The sequence below is a fragment of the Vulpes lagopus genome, chromosome 1 (genome assembly GCF_018345385.1).
Source record: "Vulpes lagopus strain Blue_001 chromosome 1, ASM1834538v1, whole genome shotgun sequence".
NCBI lineage: Eukaryota > Metazoa > Chordata > Mammalia > Carnivora > Canidae > Vulpes > Vulpes lagopus.
This window is the reverse complement of record NC_054824.1, coordinates 184,057,405-184,077,657: the sequence shown is the minus strand read 5'-3', so window position 1 is coordinate 184,077,657 and position 20,253 is coordinate 184,057,405. Positions and strand designations below refer to the sequence as shown.

The 20,253-nt window shown below is 62.1% G+C and overlaps 1 protein-coding gene across 2 annotated transcripts in view; it reads left to right on the top strand.

Moving 5' to 3' along the window:
* CACNA1S (calcium voltage-gated channel subunit alpha1 S) overlaps positions 1-20,253 on the top strand; it is a 63,524-nt gene that overhangs the window by 27,182 nt on the left and 16,089 nt on the right. For both annotated transcript variants that reach the window (XM_041758749.1, XM_041758738.1), the window contains exons 11-28: positions 2,247-2,472; positions 3,336-3,543; positions 4,216-4,336; positions 5,021-5,135; positions 5,525-5,618; positions 6,296-6,365; positions 8,721-8,853; positions 9,273-9,402; positions 10,542-10,601; positions 12,039-12,145; positions 12,506-12,593; positions 12,685-12,792; positions 14,816-14,868; positions 15,144-15,290; positions 15,733-15,934; positions 16,375-16,533; positions 17,920-18,030; positions 18,669-18,752. In XM_041758749.1, the coding sequence (XP_041614683.1) occupies positions 2,247-2,472; positions 3,336-3,543; positions 4,216-4,336; positions 5,021-5,135; positions 5,525-5,618; positions 6,296-6,365; positions 8,721-8,853; positions 9,273-9,402; positions 10,542-10,601; positions 12,039-12,145; positions 12,506-12,593; positions 12,685-12,792; positions 14,816-14,868; positions 15,144-15,290; positions 15,733-15,934; positions 16,375-16,533; positions 17,920-18,030; positions 18,669-18,752 (2,216 nt within the window). The remainder of the gene's footprint in view (positions 1-2,246; positions 2,473-3,335; positions 3,544-4,215; positions 4,337-5,020; positions 5,136-5,524; positions 5,619-6,295; positions 6,366-8,720; positions 8,854-9,272; positions 9,403-10,541; positions 10,602-12,038; positions 12,146-12,505; positions 12,594-12,684; positions 12,793-14,815; positions 14,869-15,143; positions 15,291-15,732; positions 15,935-16,374; positions 16,534-17,919; positions 18,031-18,668; positions 18,753-20,253) is intronic.

Sequence of the window (20,253 nt, the reverse complement as noted above, 5' to 3'; positions counted from 1 at the left end):
GTTTCTGGAAGATCAGTTTTGGTGGAAGGCAAGTCAACCTCATCCCCAGGGTAGATGTTCCTCTGCATGTGGAGCTCTGGACTGTAAAAAGACAGAGACTAAGAGAACAGGGAGACGAGTGGACCAAAGTAAGTGGCCTCCCCACCACAGACACGTAGCAATGCTACCCCAGCCATAATGACAGTATTTCAAAGAGAGCCAAGGAAGTCCCTGGGTGGCAGAAATGAGGAAGCCACTGAAAGCAGGAGCACTGAGCTCATGAGCTGACTTCCAGGAACATTCTAGACCTAGAGCTAGACCCTAAAGGGTGTTGGTTGGGTTCTTAATGCCAATGAAGGGAGAGGACACAGGGCCCACAGCCCGGGTGAGGTGAGGAACTGACCACTGGCCTAGATCCAGAGCCTCGGGCTACCCCTATGTAAGGGAAGCAAGAGTCTCCTCACACTGGGCCACAGGAAAGGAATGTGGAAGTTCATCCCCACCGGAGGCTCTGGGAATAAGGAAAAACTCTGGTGAAAAATCGAAATCCAATCTCTACCCTGTATAAGTATGAGGTCCAGCTGGCACTGTCCACATGGTGTAGGGATCCTAAGCAAAGACAGTAACACAAAAAACCAGTCACAGGCAAGTGAAACCCCTGCAGTAGGAGGCCCAGCAGAAGCAAACAAAAGCCACTCTTTAGTGATGCTTCACAACCCGGGGCCTACAGAATTCCTGCAGGGAAAAGTGTTTCCCAAAGATGAGCTCACAATACAACAATCACAAACCAAACAAGGAAGAGGCCACCCTAAGAAAGAATTATCAGGCACAACCGATGGCAGTTAGCAACCCCAGGAGCCTGAGGTGCTAAAACAGTACAATAGACACTGTTTAAAATGATGAAAAAGACAAAAAAAAGGAATATAACTAGAAAATAAGATTGTCCTTTTCTACGAGAAGGGGATAGGAAAAAACGCAATCGACCAGATGCGTGTGTGCACTCATTGCCACCCATCTTCTTGAGGGCCCCTTGGATGCATCGTCAGTGACCAAATGTGGATAAGGTGTGAACACAGCCCACAAAAAAGAGTCAGAGATTCGAGGTTCCTGCAGTTAAGTGGGTGGGTCATGCCACTTATGGGGGGAAGACAAGCAGCGGCTGGGTATATTTGGGGGTAGAGGAGGATGGGCAGTACTCACCAACTTAATCTTGGGCATGTTGAGTTTGAGGGACCTTTGAGATATCCCAGTGGGAATGTCCAGGAGGCAGATGGAAAAATAGGTCAGGAACTCAGTGGAGAGGTCTGAGCTGAAGAATTAAAATCTGGGAGTCATTGGCGGAGGTGGCCACTGAAGCTACGGTCTTGGAAGACATCACCAGACCACACCAGGGGATTGCATGTACTAAGTATACAGCTCAAGGTCAGCATCCAGTGATTAGGTAAAGAACTGCACCTGCAGAGGAAGCTTGGGAGAAGCAGAAGTAGAGGAAATCCAGAAGGATGTGGTGTCACAGAAGCTAAGGGAAGAGAGTATTTGAGAAGGCGAGGCTGGTCAACAGTACCCAGTGCTCCTGGGGAGGTCAGGAGAAGCGAGGGCTGAAATGCTCATTGGGTTTAGTGACCTGAAGTCATTGGTGACCTGAGGGAGCTTGTTGGTGGAGTGATCAGGTGGATCCGGTTAGGTATGAGCTGAAGGGCCAATGGGGCAGGGCAGCGTCGGAGGAAGTGAAGGGGGTCAGGTAGGTAAGTCTCTGGGAAGTTTGGTTGTGATGGGGAGGAGAGCTAGGGCGGGGGCTACGGGGAAGTGGGATTGAAAAGTGGTGATGGGCGAATCCAGTTGACAGGAGCAGTCAAACACACAGGAAGGAGAAGGGATCCCTGACCGTGGACTTCACGCAGTGGGGAGGGGTGGGCTGGGTGGGCAGAGCGTGGGCAGGCAGGCGGGCTTTAGGTAGGTGGAGGGTGCCCCTCCCAGGGAGACGGACTCGGGCAGTCGTGAGAGCGGCAGAGCTGAATTCAGTGAAACCAAAAGCAGTAAAACACACTTGCTGCGTATGGCCTGGTGGAGCTGTCGAGAAGTCTGCGGCAGCGCTCCCGCCACGGGCAGAAACGCACGGGGATTCGCTGACGTCGGTCAAGAGGGGAAAGGGGCGATGTTTTGGAAACGGGGCGAGGGAGTCCTGAGCGGAGGGCCTGGCCGAGGCAGGGGCCGGAGGTGGGGGAAGAGGGGGCTGAGGCTGGGCCACCCACCCGCCCGCCCTGCAGACGTGGCCAACCGGGTGCTGCTGGCGCTCTTCACCGTCGAGATGCTGATGAAGATGTACGGGCTGGGCCTGCGCCAGTACTTCATGTCCATCTTCAACCGCTTCGACTGCTTCGTGGTGTGCAGCGGCCTCCTGGAGATCCTGCTCGTGGAATCGGGCGCCATGAGCCCCCTGGGCATCTCCGTGCTGCGCTGCATCCGCCTCCTGAGGATCTTCAAGATCACCAAGTGAGAGCGGGCGGGGTGGGGGGGCCTGGGGCTCCGGGCGGGACAGGGGGCAGGGGGGCAGGGGGCAGGGACAGGGGGATAGAGGACAGGGGGTCAGGGGGCAGGGAGTGGGGGCAGGGTGCAGGGAGATAGCATGCAGGGGGACAGGGGACAGCGTGCGGGGCACATGCCCCCGGGTCGGGGTTGGGCTCAGCGGCTGGGCAAGCTCATGGAGGCCTCTGGCCCAGGACTTCCGTCCTCAAGGGAAATGACCTTCCCCTTTGCCCTCACTCCTTTATTTTTTCTCCCTTACATCTCACCATCCTGTGGCAGGGCAGGGATGCAGGGGGCATGGAGAGGGGCCGAGCTTGGGAGGGGAAGGAGAGGGAGCAGGGGGGGGAGGAGGAGCAGGGGGAGGAGGGGGAGCAGGGGGAGGAGGATGAGAGGGAAGGAGAAGTCGCACCAACTGGGGATGGAAGTGAGGACACGGACGAAGAATAAGGAGGGAGGCGCTGCTGACAGAGCAGAGGCGGGCTCCCTGGTGCCCGGGTTTATGGGGCACCTGCCGCGCCGGGGCTGTGCTAGGTGCAGGGGTGCGGAGGGCGTGGGAGAGAAGTGGCCCTTACTCTCGTGGGGCCTGCAGCCCAGTGGTGGGACTGGCTGTGGTTCTAAGGAACATGAAATGACAAAGCAGGAGAAGTGCTGGAGGGACGGGAGAGCAGGGGTGTGGCACGAACCTGGGCCCCCCGAGGCCCCCCACCCCAGGCCCCCCACCCCAGGCCCCCCAGTCCCCCCCCCTGCTCTCTCTGCGCCCCGCGGGCTGGAGCGTTGCCCCAGGTGTCCGGAGCTCGGAGGCTCCTCTGCACCTCGGCCTCCGCCCTCAGGTACTGGACGTCCCTGAGCAACCTGGTGGCGTCCCTGCTCAACTCCATCCGCTCCATCGCCTCCCTGCTGCTGCTGCTCTTCCTCTTCATCATCATCTTCGCCCTGCTGGGCATGCAGCTCTTCGGGGGCAGGTATGACTTCGAGGACACCGAGGTGCGGCGCAGCAACTTTGACAACTTCCCGCAGGCCCTCATCAGCGTCTTCCAGGTAGGCCGGGCTGCGGCGGCTCCGCCCGCTTCTGCTCCTTCAGGATCAGGCAGGCATCGCCTCCTCCGGGAAGCCTTCTCTCACCTGCTGGCTGGAGTTTGAGGCCCCTCTCCGGGCCCCTTCCCCTGGGCTTCCCCCTCCACCCTCCTGAGGGCTGGGAGCTGTGCCCCGTGTGTCCTGTTTGTCTCTGTCCCCGGGACCCACGGGCAGCGCGCTGGCCCCGGCAGGCTGAGACTGCACGAGGGAGCCCAGGGCCTGCTCTGGCCCCATCCCTGCTCTGGTCCCTGAGCACAGGATTAGACGGCGAGATGTTCCCCAGCAGACCCGGCTCGGCCGGCGCTCCCTGGAGGCCACCCAGAGTCACGCTGTGACTTACCTGCGGCCTCGGAGCCTGGGCCTCGCGGGGCAGCCCCCCTAGCGGAGAGCAGAGAAGCGCCCCTCTGTGTGGGACCCTGGGGCTGGGGTGCCGGGAGGCCTGGGTGGGCGCAGCCCGGTTACCCCAGCATCACACCAGAGCCCAGGGTCGACCCCCCTGGCCCTGGAGAGGCCACGGTGAGGTGCCCAAGCCTGGGAGGGGTTCCACGGGGAGAGCAGGGAGGGCCGCGGGTGCAGAGAGAGGCCCAGGGGCCTGGTGGGCCGGGGTCCCTCTAAGCCGCTGCGCCGTCCCCCCAGGTCCTGACGGGCGAGGACTGGAACTCCATGATGTACAGCGGGATCATGGCCTACGGCGGCCCGTCCTACCCGGGGGTGCTCGTGTGCATTTATTTCATCATTCTGTTCGTCTGTGGCAACTGTATCCCCCGGAGTGGGGGGGCCTGGCAAAGAGCGGCGGGAGGGGCGGGAGAGGGCCCGGGGCACCCACGCACCCGGCCAAGGCCCTCTGGCCGCAAGGGAGCCCCCAGACTCAGGGTGGAGGTGGGGGCTGGCACGTGGCGAACAGCAAGCGCCGGGAGAGTTCGAGAAGGCCAGGGAGGTTCGGGGAGCACAAGGTGACTGGTGACGGCCGGAGGGCCTCCCCTGGAGCGGGCAGGGGCAGGACGAGGCTTGGCTGTGGGGCCTGCAGGTGCCGGGCGGCCTGGTCCGAAGGCCTAAGGGGGACTGGGAGGCAGACGGGGAGCAGGCAGGTGGGGTGGGGGGGCAGACGAGCCCGAAGGTTCTGAGGTCCGCGCCCCAGGCGCCTGGCGAGCTGGCAGCGGGGAGGAAGGAAGCAGTGCACCCGCGCTCAGGGCCCTCCCTGACGGAGCCCCCCGGGGAATGCAAGGTGCTGGAGGCCCCCGGGCACCCCGCGCGAGTGGGCCCCCCCTCAGGGTGCTGCCCGCGTCCCGGGCCCGCGCTGCCCCATGGACTAACTCCAGCAAGAGGCCCGCCAACAAGGCCACCGAGGCTTAAGTCCTGCCAGCGCCCGGGGACGGGGGGCGGCGACCCCAGAGGCTTCTCTTCATCCACCACCCAAGACTCCTTAGCCAGACGCCCTCAGATATCCTGCTCAACGTCTTCCTGGCCATCGCCGTGGACAACCTGGCGGAGGCAGAGAGCCTGACTTCTGCCCAGAAGGCCAAGGCGGAGGAGAGAAAGCGCAGGAAGATGTCCAAGTGAGTGCTGCCCGCGGGGAGGGGCCTGCTGAGCCCAGGGTCACCGCAGGGACACCCGCCCTGAAGTCCCACGAGGTGTCCCTGGGTGCGGCACTGGAGGCCGTCAGCCTCCCCACAGACCTCAGGACGCGCCATGACGCAGAGCCGGGCACCCCGGGGCAGGGCACCCCGTGGGGGGTGGCAGGATTTCAGCCCACCCCGCCCACCCAGGCCCACAGCCCTTCCCTATGGGGCCCGCACCGTTCCATCCTCCACCCAGCCCCTGAGCCCTGGGCGTGAGACCCTCCTGAGGATGCCTGGTATCAGGCTAAGCGGGTCCCTGAGAACTTTCTAGTTAGGTCTCCACTGTGGGCTCCTTGTTTTGTTTTTGTTTTTGTTGTTTAACTCAGGGGTCTCCCAGATAAGTCAGAGGAGGAGAAGTCCGTGATGGCCAAGAAGCCAGAGCAGAAACCCAAGGGTGAGGGCATCCCTACCACCGCCAAGGTGAGCCTACCGTGAGCGGTATCTCAGAGGCAGGCTGGGGAGGGACTCTGCGAGTCCTCTGGGTCACCCCCACGCCTTAGGGTGCTGGTGGGTGGGTGGGGAGGGAGGTGGAGACGGGCTATCGGCCTGGTTATCGGCCAGGTGAGGGCCTCCGGCTCCACTAGGGAGAAAGCCAATGGCCACACTCCCACAAGGAATCCTTTGTGGTGAGAGGCACGGTGGCCCCAGTCTGGGGACCGCAATTGCTCAGAATCCCAGCTTCCCACCCCCGTCAAGGGGCCCCCGCCCCACCTGACGTCCCTTGTTCCAGCGAGGCCCAGGCTGGCTTCTCACCACTCCCTGCTCGGCCGCCTGGCCCCGCTCAGCCCTCCTGGAAGCTGAGGAAGCAGAGGCCGATGAGTCGGGGAGCGGGGCCCCCGAGGACCAAGCCGGAGGTGCCCGGCTGAGGTCTTGGCAGCTCGTCTGACCTTCCCGGGCCTGGCCTCTCATCTGTAAAAAGGGGATGATCCTAAAAAAAGGGGGGGGAGGGGGATGATCCTGACGTTGCCTGTCCCCAGGCTGGCGGGAGGCCTGAGCGACCGCCGACCGGACCCCACCGACCCTCCAGTAAGCGCTCAGTGAGCGGCAGCGGCAGCTTTGCCTTCATGTCTCTGTCTCTGTCGCGTTCCTTCCCACAGCTGAAGATCGATGAGTTTGAATCGAATGTCAACGAAGTGAAGGATCCTTACCCCTCGGCTGACTTCCCAGGTGAGGGTCCTGGGACTGCCCGGGTGTACGCTGGGGGTGGTTTCTCTTGTCCCCGACACCTGGGCCCTGCCATGACGGGGTCACAGAGACATCCCTTGGGACCTAGTCATGCGTGTAAGCCGCCTGCCGGCCTGCCTCGCCCTACAACACACGACACATTCTACTTTCACTGAATCCAGCCAGTGTTTGCTGAGGGCCAGTTAGCTACTTCGGTGCTGAGGACTCCACTTCCAGATTTTCCGTGCTGGCCACACAGAGTACACCCCGGGGGGGCACGGGTCTGTCCGCGTGGCGTGCGAGATGGGCAGGTCACTCACCACCCGGCGTCTGGCGGGGCTGGGGGCTGGACTGATACGGGGATGGATACGCGACTGTGACTTGCACTGCGGGTAAATCGAGACGACGAGACGAGGGGAGGGCGGGCGGGAGGGCAACACGCAGCCACAGATAAACTACAAGCGTCTCGCAAATGCAAGTAACCAGTGGCTGCCGCAGAAAGCCGTCCGTCGTGCCAAGGGGGGCCCTGGGAGAGCAGAACCAGGCTGCCGGATGAAGGCGAAAAAGCCACTGGGAGGGCCCTGGAGCCCAAAAGCCCTGGGGTTCTCTCTTAGCTCCCCCACTGGTCCTCGGAGCCCTGGGTCACTGGTGCAATTTCACGGCTATTTGTGGAATCAGCTGATTTGCATCTGTTCGCCCCAGTGACTCCTTTTATTTTTTTTTTAAGATTTTATTTTTTTATTCATGAGAGACAGAGAGAGAGAGGCAGAGACACAGGTAGAGGGAGAAGCAGGCTCCATGCGGGGAGGAGGGACTCCAGGATCAGGCCCTAGGCCCAAGGCAGATGCTCAACCACTGAGCCCCCCGGGGCGCCCCTGCCCCAGTGACTCTTACTAATCTCCTGGGGGACACTTCATGCTCCAAAGGGCACAGCATAGGCCCCATCAGTAGAATGAATGAGCACACGAAAGGATTTGACAATGTGACATGTGGGGAGAACGGAGCAGATAGAGACAGAACTAATAATATTTCTGCAGAAGTCCGCCAGAAAGGAGTATTTGGGTTTTACCAACACTCCTGTCAAGCTGTTCCATCTAACGACCATCACCTAGCGGATGAGCGTGGCTGACCCAGAGAACTGGCGCTGTCGATGAGGAAAGGGGGACGGGTTGGAGAGAAGGGGGAGGGCAGAGGGTAGAGGGGCTGCGGGCAGCTGGAAGAGTTCTGACCAAGGAGGTTGGGTATGTTCATCCTGCTTCTTTCCAAAGATGACTGCAAATGGCTTTGGGACCAAAGATACGGACGGCGGAAGTAACAAAACGGGCGTATAGACCAGGGGACAGAGAAAGCAGTTGTACTAACTCCAAGAATGAACTGCTTCTGCCTTTAAGCATAAACTGCGTTCTGGGGTCCTTGGTAGCCCCGGCAAGGCGGGAAGCGCCCATCAGGATGCTGGGTGTAAGGAGGGAGAAGGGGGACGCTGGGGGCTGGTGCAGACAGACACTGTGGAGATGGCTCGGTCCGCGGGCTCTGTGTTGGCTTCCCCCAGGAGCTCCGTCAAGGGGCCAGTAGGGGTAGGGCGAGGTGGCTACGGGGTGAGGGCAGCAAGGGGCTGGGCGAGACTGGCACAGTGAGGGGCACAGTGGCCTCCAGTCTGATCACCAGACCCTGCCCCCCGCCCCCAGCTGAGGACCTCAGGTCGTGGGCTGTCTCGCGAGGCCCGGGGACCTAGCCGATGAGCCTAGACGGTCCATCTCTTCCGCTTCGACCCCTCCCACCCCGGGATCTGCCTCCCTACTGGGGACCGGCTGAAGCTCCAGGAATATTGATTTTCCGTCTTCCAGGCTGGCAGTTCCTCCCTGGAATGACTATTTCTAGAATCCTAGCCCAGGAGAGGAAGCAGCGTCTACTTATTCCAGCAGCCCCCTGCCCCTAATCGATTTCACAAATTGGGGAGCGGAGGCCAGGAAGGACGGGGCTTGCCTAGCAGGCACAGCAAGCTGGGGGCAGAGCTCAGGGGTCACCCGAGGCGGGGTCCCCCCTCCCCTTCCCAGCTGTGAGCCCCCGAGACGGTGTGAGTCCAGCCCTGGGACAGACGATGAAACAGCAAGGCTCCTTGACGCGGCTGCTGGCCCCACTTCTGGAGGATTCGGGGACCGACAGTGCTCCCTGACAGTTCAAACCTAAGGGGAAAGGGAGGTGCCCGGGCTGGCCTCTGCGGACGTCCTTGCGTCCGGCATCAGCCTGCTGCACCGTCCCTCGCTGGCCCGGGGTTCGTGGCCGCCTTCAGAGCACAGAAGCCCGGGGGGATAAGGTCTATAAAGACACCCCCGACGTCTCTCTCTCCCGTCCCCACAGGCGATGATGAAGAAGACGAGCCTGAGATCCCAGTGAGCCCCCGACCACGGCCCCTGGCTGAGCTGCAGCTGAAAGAGAAGGCAGTGCCCATTCCAGAAGCCAGCTCCTTCTTCATCTTCAGCCCCACCAACAAGTGGGTGGCCCCTTGGCTGCCGAGCAGGGTGACTGATTGAGGGCGCTCTCAAAAAGGGCCGTCCTTACTGGCTTCAGTCTTGCACCTTCAAAATATACAGACGATAGTGTTCATGGGGCCCACCTGCCCGCCTCACAGACGGGGGGCCGCCTACCGTGCTCCTCTGGCTGGAAACCACGGGATGCAGGAGGAGGAGGCGTCCTGGAGCGGGTGGTGGGAGGGGTTTGGGGGGAGAGGGGTGAAGGCTGCGGGGACACACGGAGGGGTGGGCCATCAGACGCAGGCCCATCAGAGGCAGGCCATCCGTCCCGCTGACCCAGGAGGGGGCTCCGGTGTGTCCCTGCCGGTCAGAGGCTGAGGAGGCCTGAATGCCCAAGAGCTCACAGCCGTCCTGATCCTCCCTCTCTGTCCCCCCGCAGGATCCGTGTCCTGTGCCACCGCATTGTCAATGCTACCTGGTTCACCAACTTCATCCTGCTCTTCATCCTGCTCAGCAGCGCCGCCCTGGCCGCTGAGGACCCCATCCGGGCTGAGTCCGTGAGGAATCAGGTGAGGGCAGACCCGTGCCCCCTGCCAGCTCAGCACCCCCCAGGTCTCAGCCTCCCTCACACCTCACTCTGGTGCCCAATGTATGCTCTAAGTGGCCGTAGGCATCAGAGTCTCTTAGAGTCTAAGTCCCTGGAGGGCCAACACTGCCAAATCCACTCCTCTACAGTGTTGTCATAGCGTGCAGCACAGATAGGCTCTTGCTGCCTAGTTTTAATGATGATGATGATGGTGGTGATGGTGGTAGTAGTGGTGATGGTGGTGGTGATGGTGATGATAGTGATGATGGTGGTGGTGGTGATAGTGATGGTGGTGGTAGTAATGGTGGTGGTGATAGTGGTGATGATGGTGGTGGTGGTAGTAGTAGTGGTGATGGTGATGATAGTGATGGTGGTGGTGGTGGTAGTGATGATGGTGGTGGTGGTGATAGTGGTGGTGATAGGGATGGTGGTGGTGATGGTGGTGGTGATGGTGATGGTGATAGTGATGGTGGTGGTGGTGATGGTGATGGTGGTGATGGTGATGGTAGTGATGGTGATGGTGGTGGTAGTGATGGTGGTGATAGTGATGGTGGTGATGATGGTGGTAGTGATGGTGGTGGTGGTGGTGGTGGTGGTAGTGATAATGGTGATAGTGAGAGGATGATGGTGATGATAGTGATGGTGGTGGTGGTGGTGATGGTGGTGATAGTGATGGTGGTGGTGATGGTGATGGTGGTAGTGATGGTGGTGGTGGTAGTGGTGATGGTGGTAGTGATGATGGTGGTGGTGGTGGTGATGGTGGTGATGGTGGTGGTGCTGGTGGTGGTGGTGATGGTGATGACGATGGTGGTGGTGATGGTGGTGGTGGTGGTGATAGTGATGGTGGTGGTGGTGGTGGTGGTGATGATGGCAGTGGTGATGATGTTGGTGATGGTGATAGTGATGGAGGTGATGGTGATGATGATGGTGGTAGTGATGGTGGTGATGGTGATGGTGGTGGCGATGGTGGTGATAGTGATGATGGTGGTGGTGGTGGTGGTGATAGTGATGGTGGTGGTGATGGTGATGGAGGTGATGGTGGTGAGGATGGTGTTTAAGATAATAATGATATTATTTGGCCCTTCTTCTCACCGACCTCTGCCCCCCCTGCCCTGTCACCAGATCCTTGGGTATTTTGACATCGCTTTCACCTCTGTTTTCACTGTGGAGATTGTCCTCAAGGTAAGTGAAGGCTGTAGGACAGCCCGGGTGAGCAGTGTCTACAGGCCAGGAAACCGCACCTCAAGTGTGGTTGGGGTTCCCACTTACACAGGAGGCTCTCACTCGGAGGCTGGGTGCCGGGGAGGAGGGAAGGGAGAGGAAGGCAGGGAGCAGCAGGGAAAGACTCGGCAGAGCCGGGAGAGCAGATGGGGTTGTTGCTCCTAAGCTGGGGCCAGCAGGTGAGCAGGTGGGAGTGGAGACAGGAGGCACAGCCAACGGCAGCCTGCGCACCCCCCCCCCCCCGCCCGGCACCTCGCGGTGCGCACGGTCCCTTCTAGGAAGCCTCGGCACCTTTCCTCCAGGGGGAGGCACAGTCAGCCGCGGAACAGACCCCGGAGCTGTGACTGTTCCTGGGCCTTCCTGACACATGGCCGGAAGGCCTCTCTCCGGGCGTCCCCAGGGAAGGGCCTTTGGCCCCCGTGGGTTTCTGGCAGCTCCGCCCCGTCCCGGCCCTCGCACCCCTGACCCGCAGCACGTCGCTGCTCTCCCGTTGTCAGGCGGACACACTGAGCTCACACCACCGTGTCACGGTGCCCTCACCTTCACGGAGGAGGAAGGGGAGAGGAGCTTTGCAGGAGGAGTAGCCCAGAGTAGGCTGCTACGGGAAATCACAAGGGCTCCTTATTTCAGGGCCCTTGACTGCTAAAGCAGTTGCGCAGAGGGATGGTGGCTTCCCTGAGGTCCAGGAGGGCTTCCTGGAGGTGGTGGCATTCGAGTTAGGCCTTGAGGTTGAGAGACAGCAGGAGCAGTCCAGGAGGACGGAACAATGGCACGTGCATTGTGAGAGGGTGTCCGGGATGGGCTCCAAGAGGAGAAAGGGGTCCCTTTGGGTGGGGACGCAGCACAGGTCGCACAGGAGGCCTGGCCTCAGAGGCAGGAGGGCGAGTTGAGATGGAATCACCCTGAACGCCAGGAAAGGCTCCAAGCTCCTCAGACTTCAAGGGCAGAATGTGTTTGTGCAAAGGGCCTGGGAGATTATGACTGGGCACAGGAGGAAGCTGCGGGACGGGGACAGGAGGGGTCGGGCCGGGGACGGCCTCCGGTGCGAGGAGGACAGGTGACAGCGGGTTGCTCAGCCTGACTCAGCAGGCCTCGGGCGAGGGGACTCCTGAAGGAGCTTCCCAGGGAGGAGGAGGAGGAGGAGTTGTAGCGCGCGGTGCGGGGCAGAGGGGGCCGGGGCTCCCCGGTGTGCGGCCCCGGGAGGGGCCTGGGCGCCCCGGCACCCGCGGAGACGAGCAAAGCTGGAAGCAGAGCCCGGAGCACGAGCCGCAGCGGAAGGAGGGACGGACACCGTCTTCGGGGCTGACTGAGGCGGCCGCTCCTTCCAGAGGCCCTCCGTCCTCCGGGGGGCTCACCTGCTGCCGAGGCCCCCACCCAGGACGCCGCCTCTCCCCGCAGATGACCACCTACGGCGCCTTCCTGCACAAGGGCTCCTTCTGCCGCAACTACTTCAACATCCTGGACCTGGTGGTGGTGGCCGTGTCCCTCATCTCCATGGGACTTGAGTGAGCAGTGCCAGGGCCTGGGCCCCCCCACGGAGTCCCACCCACGGCTTGTCGGTGGGCGCCGAGCTGCAAGGGGGCGGTTCTCGGGGCGCTGAGGGGGCCCAGGGTCCCCTGGGGTGTCACCAACTGGACTGAGTGACGTGCTACGTGGGCCGAGCAGTGTCCTGGAAGGCGGGAGGGGAGGCAGAGGGCAAGGCAGTGGCGGGGTGGCCCGTGGGGAGCACGGGGGAGCCCCCAGTCTGCGGGGAGAAACGGGGCCTGTGGCTGGGGAGGGGTCCCTCACGGTGCCGAGGGCGCCCGGGGAGCCGGCGGTGTGGACGGCAGCAGGCTCACCCTCAGCACCCGCGCCCGCCTCCCCAGGTCCAGCGCCATCTCCGTGGTGAAAATCCTGAGGGTGCTCAGGGTGCTCCGACCCCTGCGGGCCATCAACAGAGCCAAGGGGCTGAAGGTGAGCGGCGTAGGTGGGGCCCCAGGAGCGGGGCCTCGGGGCGTGGGGGGAGGGCTGGGCAGCCCCCCCACGGTGCCCGCTCCCCCCGCAGCACGTGGTGCAGTGCGTGTTCGTGGCCATCCGCACGATCGGGAACATCGTCCTGGTCACCACCCTCCTGCAGTTCATGTTCGCCTGCATCGGCGTCCAGCTCTTCAAGGTGAGCCCCCCCCGGCCCCCCCTCCACCCTCCCCACCTGCCGCCGCCGTCAGGCCCCACCCCAAGCAAAGGGAGCCCCAAACCCAAACCCGGGACGACAGTGGCCCTCGAGGGCCCGGAGTTGTGAGGCCGGGCCATCCGGGGTCTGGAGGTGGCCTCAGTGACGCCCCTCCAGGCCCTGGCTCTGCCCACCACCAGGGCCGTGGCACCTGCTGTCCTCCGGGCTCTCTAAGGCGTCCCGGTGAGGACGGGGCCTGTGAGCGCCCCCGCCCCCCACCCCCCAGGCCTGCCCAAAACCTGCTCCCCCCCCAGCCCCATGCCCTCCCCTTTCTTCAGTCAGCTGGGCTCCTCCGCAGCTCCGGCTGCTTGTCTGGCATCATTCGTCTCTACCAGGAGCTTCTGAGGGAGGGATGCCGCCAACCTACCCCCGGAGCCGCCTCCTTCTGCTCCCACGTCCCTGGGGGCACGCGGCTCGCAGTCCCTCTGCAGGAGTCAGCCCTGCAAGGGTGTCCCCTCCCTCCCAGCCGATCCCCGGATGCCCCTGCCTTCCACGTGGAAATCGTGTCTGACTACAGCCCACCCTCTTGACACTGCCTCTCAGGACCCCATCTGCTCCTGCCCCTGTACCCATGGCGAGGTCACAGCCGCCAGACTTAGGCCATGCACCGTCTTAAGGACACTCAGTGGTTCAACAACCCTTACGGGGCCTTTTCTTTGAGCCGGGGTCCCTGCTAAGGCTGAGCAAACCCCCCAAGTCCCTCCCTGTGGGCAGGGAGCAGGCTTTGGGGAGACAGGGTGGGGCTCCCTGGACCCGCTGGGTCCTGTCCTGGAGAAGTGGACGGGGCATCACCTAGGAAACCGCGTGGGGGCTGAGAGCTCAGCCTCTGAACCGGGCTGCCCGTGCCCTGCGTGTGACCTCCCGGCGCCAGCACAGGGCTGGCCCCTTCCTCCGCCCCCCCGCCCCCCCACCCCGTCAGGCCAGGGGCCCTGGGTTCTCCTGAGGGCAGAGTCTGTGTCTGACTCGCCCCGACCCCGGCCTGGGCCTGGGCCTGGCATTTGGTGGCCCTCAGGACACGCTCCCTGCAGGAATGGGGAAGCGGCCCCTTCTTTGGGCTGCCGTGTCCCGTCCAAGCAAGAGCAGCCGCCCCTCAGCCCCCACACGCCCCCTGTGCTTCGGTCTCTGGCCGGAGGACCCCCAGGTACTGCCCCTTCCAGTAATGCTCCAACATCAGGGACAAGATGCACGCGTTGCACCGTGGACGCTCCTCGCGTACGTCCCACGTTACGTCAGGAGTTTGCTTCCCGCATTCAAGAGCCCGGAGACCTGCCCAGCGGCAGCCGCTGCGTGGACCCCGGCTCCTGCCCCAGCGGCACCTGCCCCCCAGCCCCTCTGCTCTGGCACCTGGAAGGGGATGCGGACGGCACCGCCCCGCAACCACGAGGGGCTGCTGTGCCTCCCACGGGCGCGTCCTGGGCCGGGGCAGTTCCCTCCGTGGGCCTCTGAGGGAACCCGGCCACGTTCCGGGGCCTCAAACTCAATTTGGCCCGTGGAGACCTAGCAGTCAACTCTTGTTCAGACAAACCCTCTGCGGGTGCCCAGCACGTGGTGTAGACGAGAGACTGCCCTGGCTGAAATCGGTGTTGGGGGGCACGGCGCCCGCCTCTCAGGCCCTCGGGCAGGGGCGTGCGGGACCCCTGGTCCCCTCCGGGACAGTTCGCACCGCCGCGGCCCCGTCGGGCTCCAGCGCTGTAGCTCTTGTCCCCACAGCAGCCCCGTGGCCACCCCACGGGCAGGACAAGGAGGTTGGGGCCACCCTTCTTCTCCGTCTACAGCGGGGAGGCCCCAAGAGGGCTCCTAGAGCAGTGGGGGGACAGGCGCCCTGAGGGAGGAGCAGAGCCAAGCGATTCCTATTTCCTCCTCCTTCCGCCCCCCTTCCCTCCGCTCCACTGTTGGGTCCCTAGCCCCAGTCCTGTTTCCATGACGATGTGTGTCCCTCCCTCTCTCCCTCCCTCCTCGGGCGCAGGGGAAGTTCTTCAGCTGCAATGACTTATCCAAGATGACAGAGCAGGAGTGCAGGTGGGCTGAGCACCGCTGGCGAGGGCGCACGGGGGACGGCCCGGGACGGGGCCCTGCGTGAGGGGGACCTGGGAGCCTGAGCCCCGAGGCCCGGGAGGATGCTCTGAAGGGCCTTGCCTTGCGTAGCTGCGCTGAGGGAGGACCCAGCAGTGTCTCCTCGGTCCCCGGCCTCGGCCTTCTCTTTTCCTGTGCCCACGGCCCGGGGCCCAGGGGACGCGGGTGGGGAGGAGGCAGCCTGGCCACGCACAGTGAGTGACCGCCCGTCCCCACCTCAGGGGCTATTACTACGTGTACAAGGACGGGGACCCCACGCAGATGGAGCTGCGTCCCCGCCAGTGGATACACAGCGACTTCCACTTTGACAACGTGCTCTCCGCCATGATGTCACTCTTCACAGTGTCCACCTTTGAGGGATGGCCCCAGTGAGTGAGGGCTGGGCCTGGGCCCAACACCCGCAGGGTCGGGGCGGTGCCCGGCAGCCGTCTTGCCCGTCTGCGGCCCTTGCTGCTCTGTGCCGGGCCCGTGGTGAGCGCTCCACGGCCCACCGGCTCGGAGGGTTGGAGGACTAGTCTGCTCTCTGGCCACTCCAAAGACATCCTGACCGGGGGCCACGGACACTACGGCCCCCCGACAGGTGTAGGCCTCGGCCCGTATGGGGAGCCCCACTGATTGATGAGGGTGGGTGAGGCATCCCGGGGGGAGGCAGGCCCTTCGCAGGACCTGTGCCAGCCTCTGTCCTGTGGCTCGACGGCTCAGAAAGCTCCCTCGGCTCCCCGCGCCCACCGGGATAAAGCCCACCCTGCCTGGCCGGGCTGCCTGCCTCAGCACCCCCATCAGCCCAGCCTTTTCTCTGCCCGCCTCCAGGCTACTCTACCAGGCCATAGACTCCTACAAGGAGGACATGGGCCCCGTCTACAACAACCGAGTGGAGATGGCCGTCTTCTTCATCATCTACATCATCCTCATTGCCTTCTTCATGATGAACATCTTCGTGGGCTTCGTCATTGTCACCTTCCAGGAGCAGGGGGAGACTGAGTACAAGAACTGTGAGCTGGACAAGAACCAGGTGCCTGGGCCGAGGTGGGGAGCAGAGCCCCCGCGGGCCTTCCGCCAGCTTGAGCCCTGGGCTGTGGCCAGTGTGGCCGAGGATGACCCCAGACCTTCCATCGCATGCCCAGACCCAGCCTCCAACACTCTCCCCATCTCCAACCCATCCCCACCATGAAGCAGCACCAGGGGGTGGTGTGGCCGTCTGTTCGTGGGACCCCGTGATGCCCAGAGAAAGCCCCTCAGAGACCTGGGTGGGGCGAGAGCCATGATGGAAATGGGCTGGGGGAGCTCATTCCCCCGAACAGGCCAGCAGAGCCCGTGAGCCCCGAGCTCCCGGCCACAGCTGCTCCTGGCCGAGCAGGACAGCGTGGGGTGCCCTCAAGCCCGTGCAGGGGGGCGTGGGAGCAAGGGCGGGCCCTCCTCAGAGCTGACCGGCCCTGTGGTGTCGTGTCGCAGCGCCAGTGCGTGCAGTACGCCCTGAAGGCCCGCCCGCTGAGATGCTATATCCCCAAAAATCCATACCAGTACCAGGTGTGGTACGTTGTCACCTCCTCCTACTTCGAATACCTGATGTTTGCCCTCATCATGCTCAACACCATCTGCCTGGGCATGCAGGTAAGGGCCCCCGGGAGACAAGGGCCTCGTGGCCCAAGGCCTGATGGCCCAGGGCAGGGGGGGGCAGGGTTCCTGTCTCCTTCCCCCGAGACCCCTGCTGTGCCGGGCGCTGTGCGGTGAGGTGCTGCGGGGGACAGAGGACTACACTGGTCCCAGGCCTTGCTGCCCGGCACCCAATGGTTATTAAGGCGGAGCTCGCCCCTACAAATAGCTGCGCGGTTCTGTAAACAGGAGACGGCTAAGCAGAAGGACGAGGCAGCGTAGGAAGTAGAAAGTGCCTCCTCGGCTTATGTTCTGCTGTTGCAAATGTGGGTGATTGAGTTGGTTGGAATTTTGGCTCCAGCCTCCAGAAAAATGGGCTTAATATTCACAGAACAGGTGTCTCCTGGGAGTTGAGCATACATTATAGACAATATCATAATCAGCAGCGGCGTTAGCAGACCTTAATTAAGCATCAGATCCCATCAGGCCTGTATAAATAGAATTGCGGGCGACGCTCCCTGGCCCGAGGCGCCTCAGACGCACCCAACCGCGGGGCTCTATGGCCAGGTGATGAGGACGTGGAAGCGCAATGGCAGAGCAGCAGGCCCAAGTCATACAGAGCATCAAGAGCAGTGGCTCAAGTCTGGGTCTAACCTGGACGGTCCTGCCAAGACAGGGCCGGGTGGGGGCAGCCACCAGATCCTTCTGAACTACCTGGGAAGGTTTTGGGGAGTTAAGTGGGATTTCACCAACTTCCCAAAAAACTAAGAGATCCTTAGCAAACGGTGTAAGGAAGTAGGTTGAAGGAGGATCCCGGTGGTGGGGCAAGGGGGCTGTGGCTCTCACTCGACTCCCTCGCCGTCACGGGGCGGGGGGCAGAGTGCAGATGGGGTCAGCTAGGTGAGCTCGGAGGCCCACCTGTGCACCTGCGGCTGGTGATAATAGCCGCTGTAGAGCCAGCGATCTTCTCTCCGAGTCCTGAGCTCAGATGACCAGATGGAGCCTGTCCCAGCCAGAGCTCTGCTGGGGGGCCTGCCCTCCTGGTCATCCCATGACAGATCTGGAAGTGAGCTCTGGCCTTGTGGCCCCCGTGTAGACCAGCGTGCTCAGCACGACCCTCTCCTCCTCCTTTTACTGTCTCTTTGCGGGAAAGGAGGATCCATCAGACTTGGTGGAGTTCAGGGGCTGGCCCCAGCAGGCGCCTCGTATTCTGAGATTATTTTAAAAAGTGAGCAGGAAAAAAAATAATAAATAAATATAAATAAATAAATAAAAAGTGAGCAGGAAGCCTGAGGAAGATGCTGGGGGCAGCCTGGAAGAGCGCGGATCTCTGAACCACAGCCTGCAGGGCGGGGAAGCTGGGCCCTTCCAGACCCGTCTCCTGCCCCCCACCACCCCCCACAGCACTACAACCAGTCAGAGGAGATGAACCACATCTCAGATATCCTCAACGTGGCCTTCACCATCATCTTCACCCTGGAGATGGTCCTCAAACTCATGGCATTCAAGGCCAGGGTGAGTGCTGGGGCGTGGGGGCCTGCTCATGGAGCACCCCCACCCGCTCTCGTGGGGGCCCCCTTCATCTGGCACCGTGCTCGCCCTTTGCCTACCTCCACCTTCAGACACAGGACATGAAGCTATTCAGGCTGCCTCTTCCCCGTGCCCTTTGTGGAACGTATCCCATGTTCCCTGCCTCCCCTTAAGCTTCTGAAGAAGAGGCCCAGGGCTGGGGGAGTTTTTTGCTGTGTCTTTGGTCCCCCAGTCCACTCCCACCCCAATCCAGCCCCGTCCAATCCAGCCCAGCCCAGCCCAGCCCAGCCACGCCCTGGCAGGTCCACACTATGACGCCCCAGACAGGGCTTCGAGCTGGGGAGGATGAAAGAGTCCCCCACCCGACCCAGGACCCCAAATCTGAGTTCTCAGCTGTTCTCTCGCTCCCCTCCAACCACATCATGCAGAGCCGGGGGGGGGGGGCTAGCGGGGTGAGTGGGCTCTCAGGAGCACTAATGGAAGGTAGCGCCATGCACACCCCGCCTTGGCCTGGCTTGATGGGTCTGCATTACCTCACCCGGGGACCACCGCCTTCTGCTGGCCACCAATGCTTCTCCCCGCTAGAGCTCACCCCCTGGTTCTCCCATCACCGTCCTTCCCAGGGCTATTTTGGAGACCCATGGAACGTGTTCGACTTCTTGATTGTCATCGGCAGCATCATTGACGTCATCCTCAGTGAGATTGATGTGAGTACCAGGCAAACAGAGCCACCGCTGGGGCGGGGTGCAAGCACTTGTTCAGTCCCTGGGAACGTGTGGGGCACCCACTGTGTGTGCAGCATGGTGCCCCGGGGGTTTACAAAGATGGCCATGACGGGAGCCACAGGCCCACAGAGCGGACAAATAACTCAGATTCCGGGCGGACGTAATGCATGTGCCAGGCTGTCCACGGCAAGGGCTGTTGTGGAAGGGAGAGGTCTTTCAGGGTGGAGCGGTCAGGGAAGGCTTCCTGGAGGTGGTCCAAACTGAAGGAGGGGGAGCTGGGGATCGGAGGAAGAGCAAGCACCCCAGGCAGGGCAGCTGTGGGAGAGGCATGGAGCAGGAGATGAATGATGGAAGATTCCGGGCACTGAGAGGCCTGGGCTAGCAGAAGCGTGTGAGCATGTGGGGGGCGGTGGGGGGCGGGCGGAGGTACGGCTGGAGAGGTAAGGAGAGCGGAGTGGGCCTTGAACTCTCTGTAGCAGGCAATGGGAAGTCACAGGAGGTTTTTGATCAGGGCAGTACAAGGATTAAAGCTGTTCTTCTAAAAAGTCAACCTGGGTGCAAGGGGCAGGCGGTAAGAATGACGAGAATGAGGGGCCCCAGCTAGGGAGTGAGTCGTGTGTTTAACTGCCACCTAATACTTATCAAGCACCTTGTACCCATGCTGGAGACACAGCAAGGAACATGGGGGCAAACCGACAATAAAAAATGTCTAACAGGCAGGTATGCCCCGTGGGCATCGCAGAGAAAAATAAAGCAGGATAAAAGCTTAGAAGGGAGGTTGGTGTCGAGATGATACCTGAGGGGGGCCTGGGCGGCTCAGTCGGTGAAGCGTCTGCCTTCAGCTCAGGTCATGATCCCGGGGCCCTAGGATCAGGCCCTGCACTGGGCTCCCTGCTCAGGGGGGAGCCTGCTTCTCCCTCCGCCCCACCCCTCCCCCACCACTTGTGCTCTCCCTCCCTCCCTCCTTCTCTCTCTCTCTCTCTAACTCTGCCCTCTCTCCCAAATAAATAAATAAAATCCTTTTTAAAAATTGTATTTGGGCGACAACCTAAATAAAGCAAGGGGGAGAGCATCGTAGAGAGAAACACGCGTGAATGCAAAGGCCCAGAGGTTGCGGAATAGCAGGAGGCCCTTGTGGCTGGAGTGGGGAAGGGTGGAGGTGAGGTCAGAGACAGAAGGTGGTGGCCACGTCACTTAGGCCCTCGGACGCCGTGGTTACGGGCTTGTGTTTTATTCTGAGAGAGAGGAGAGCCGTTCCGAGGGCTGAAATCTGGTCTGTTTTCGTTCTGAAAGGATCCCTCTGGCTGCTGCTGTGTCGAGAGCAAGTTGTGGGGGACACAAGGCGTCCTCAGGGAGGGCGGTGCATGATCACCCATGACAGGTGACGGGGGCTGCTGTGGACCTAGCAAGGGTCGGGGCACATCCAACCCGTTTGGAGGTTGAGCTAACAGAATTTGCACATGGCCTTGAGTTTTAGAGTGAG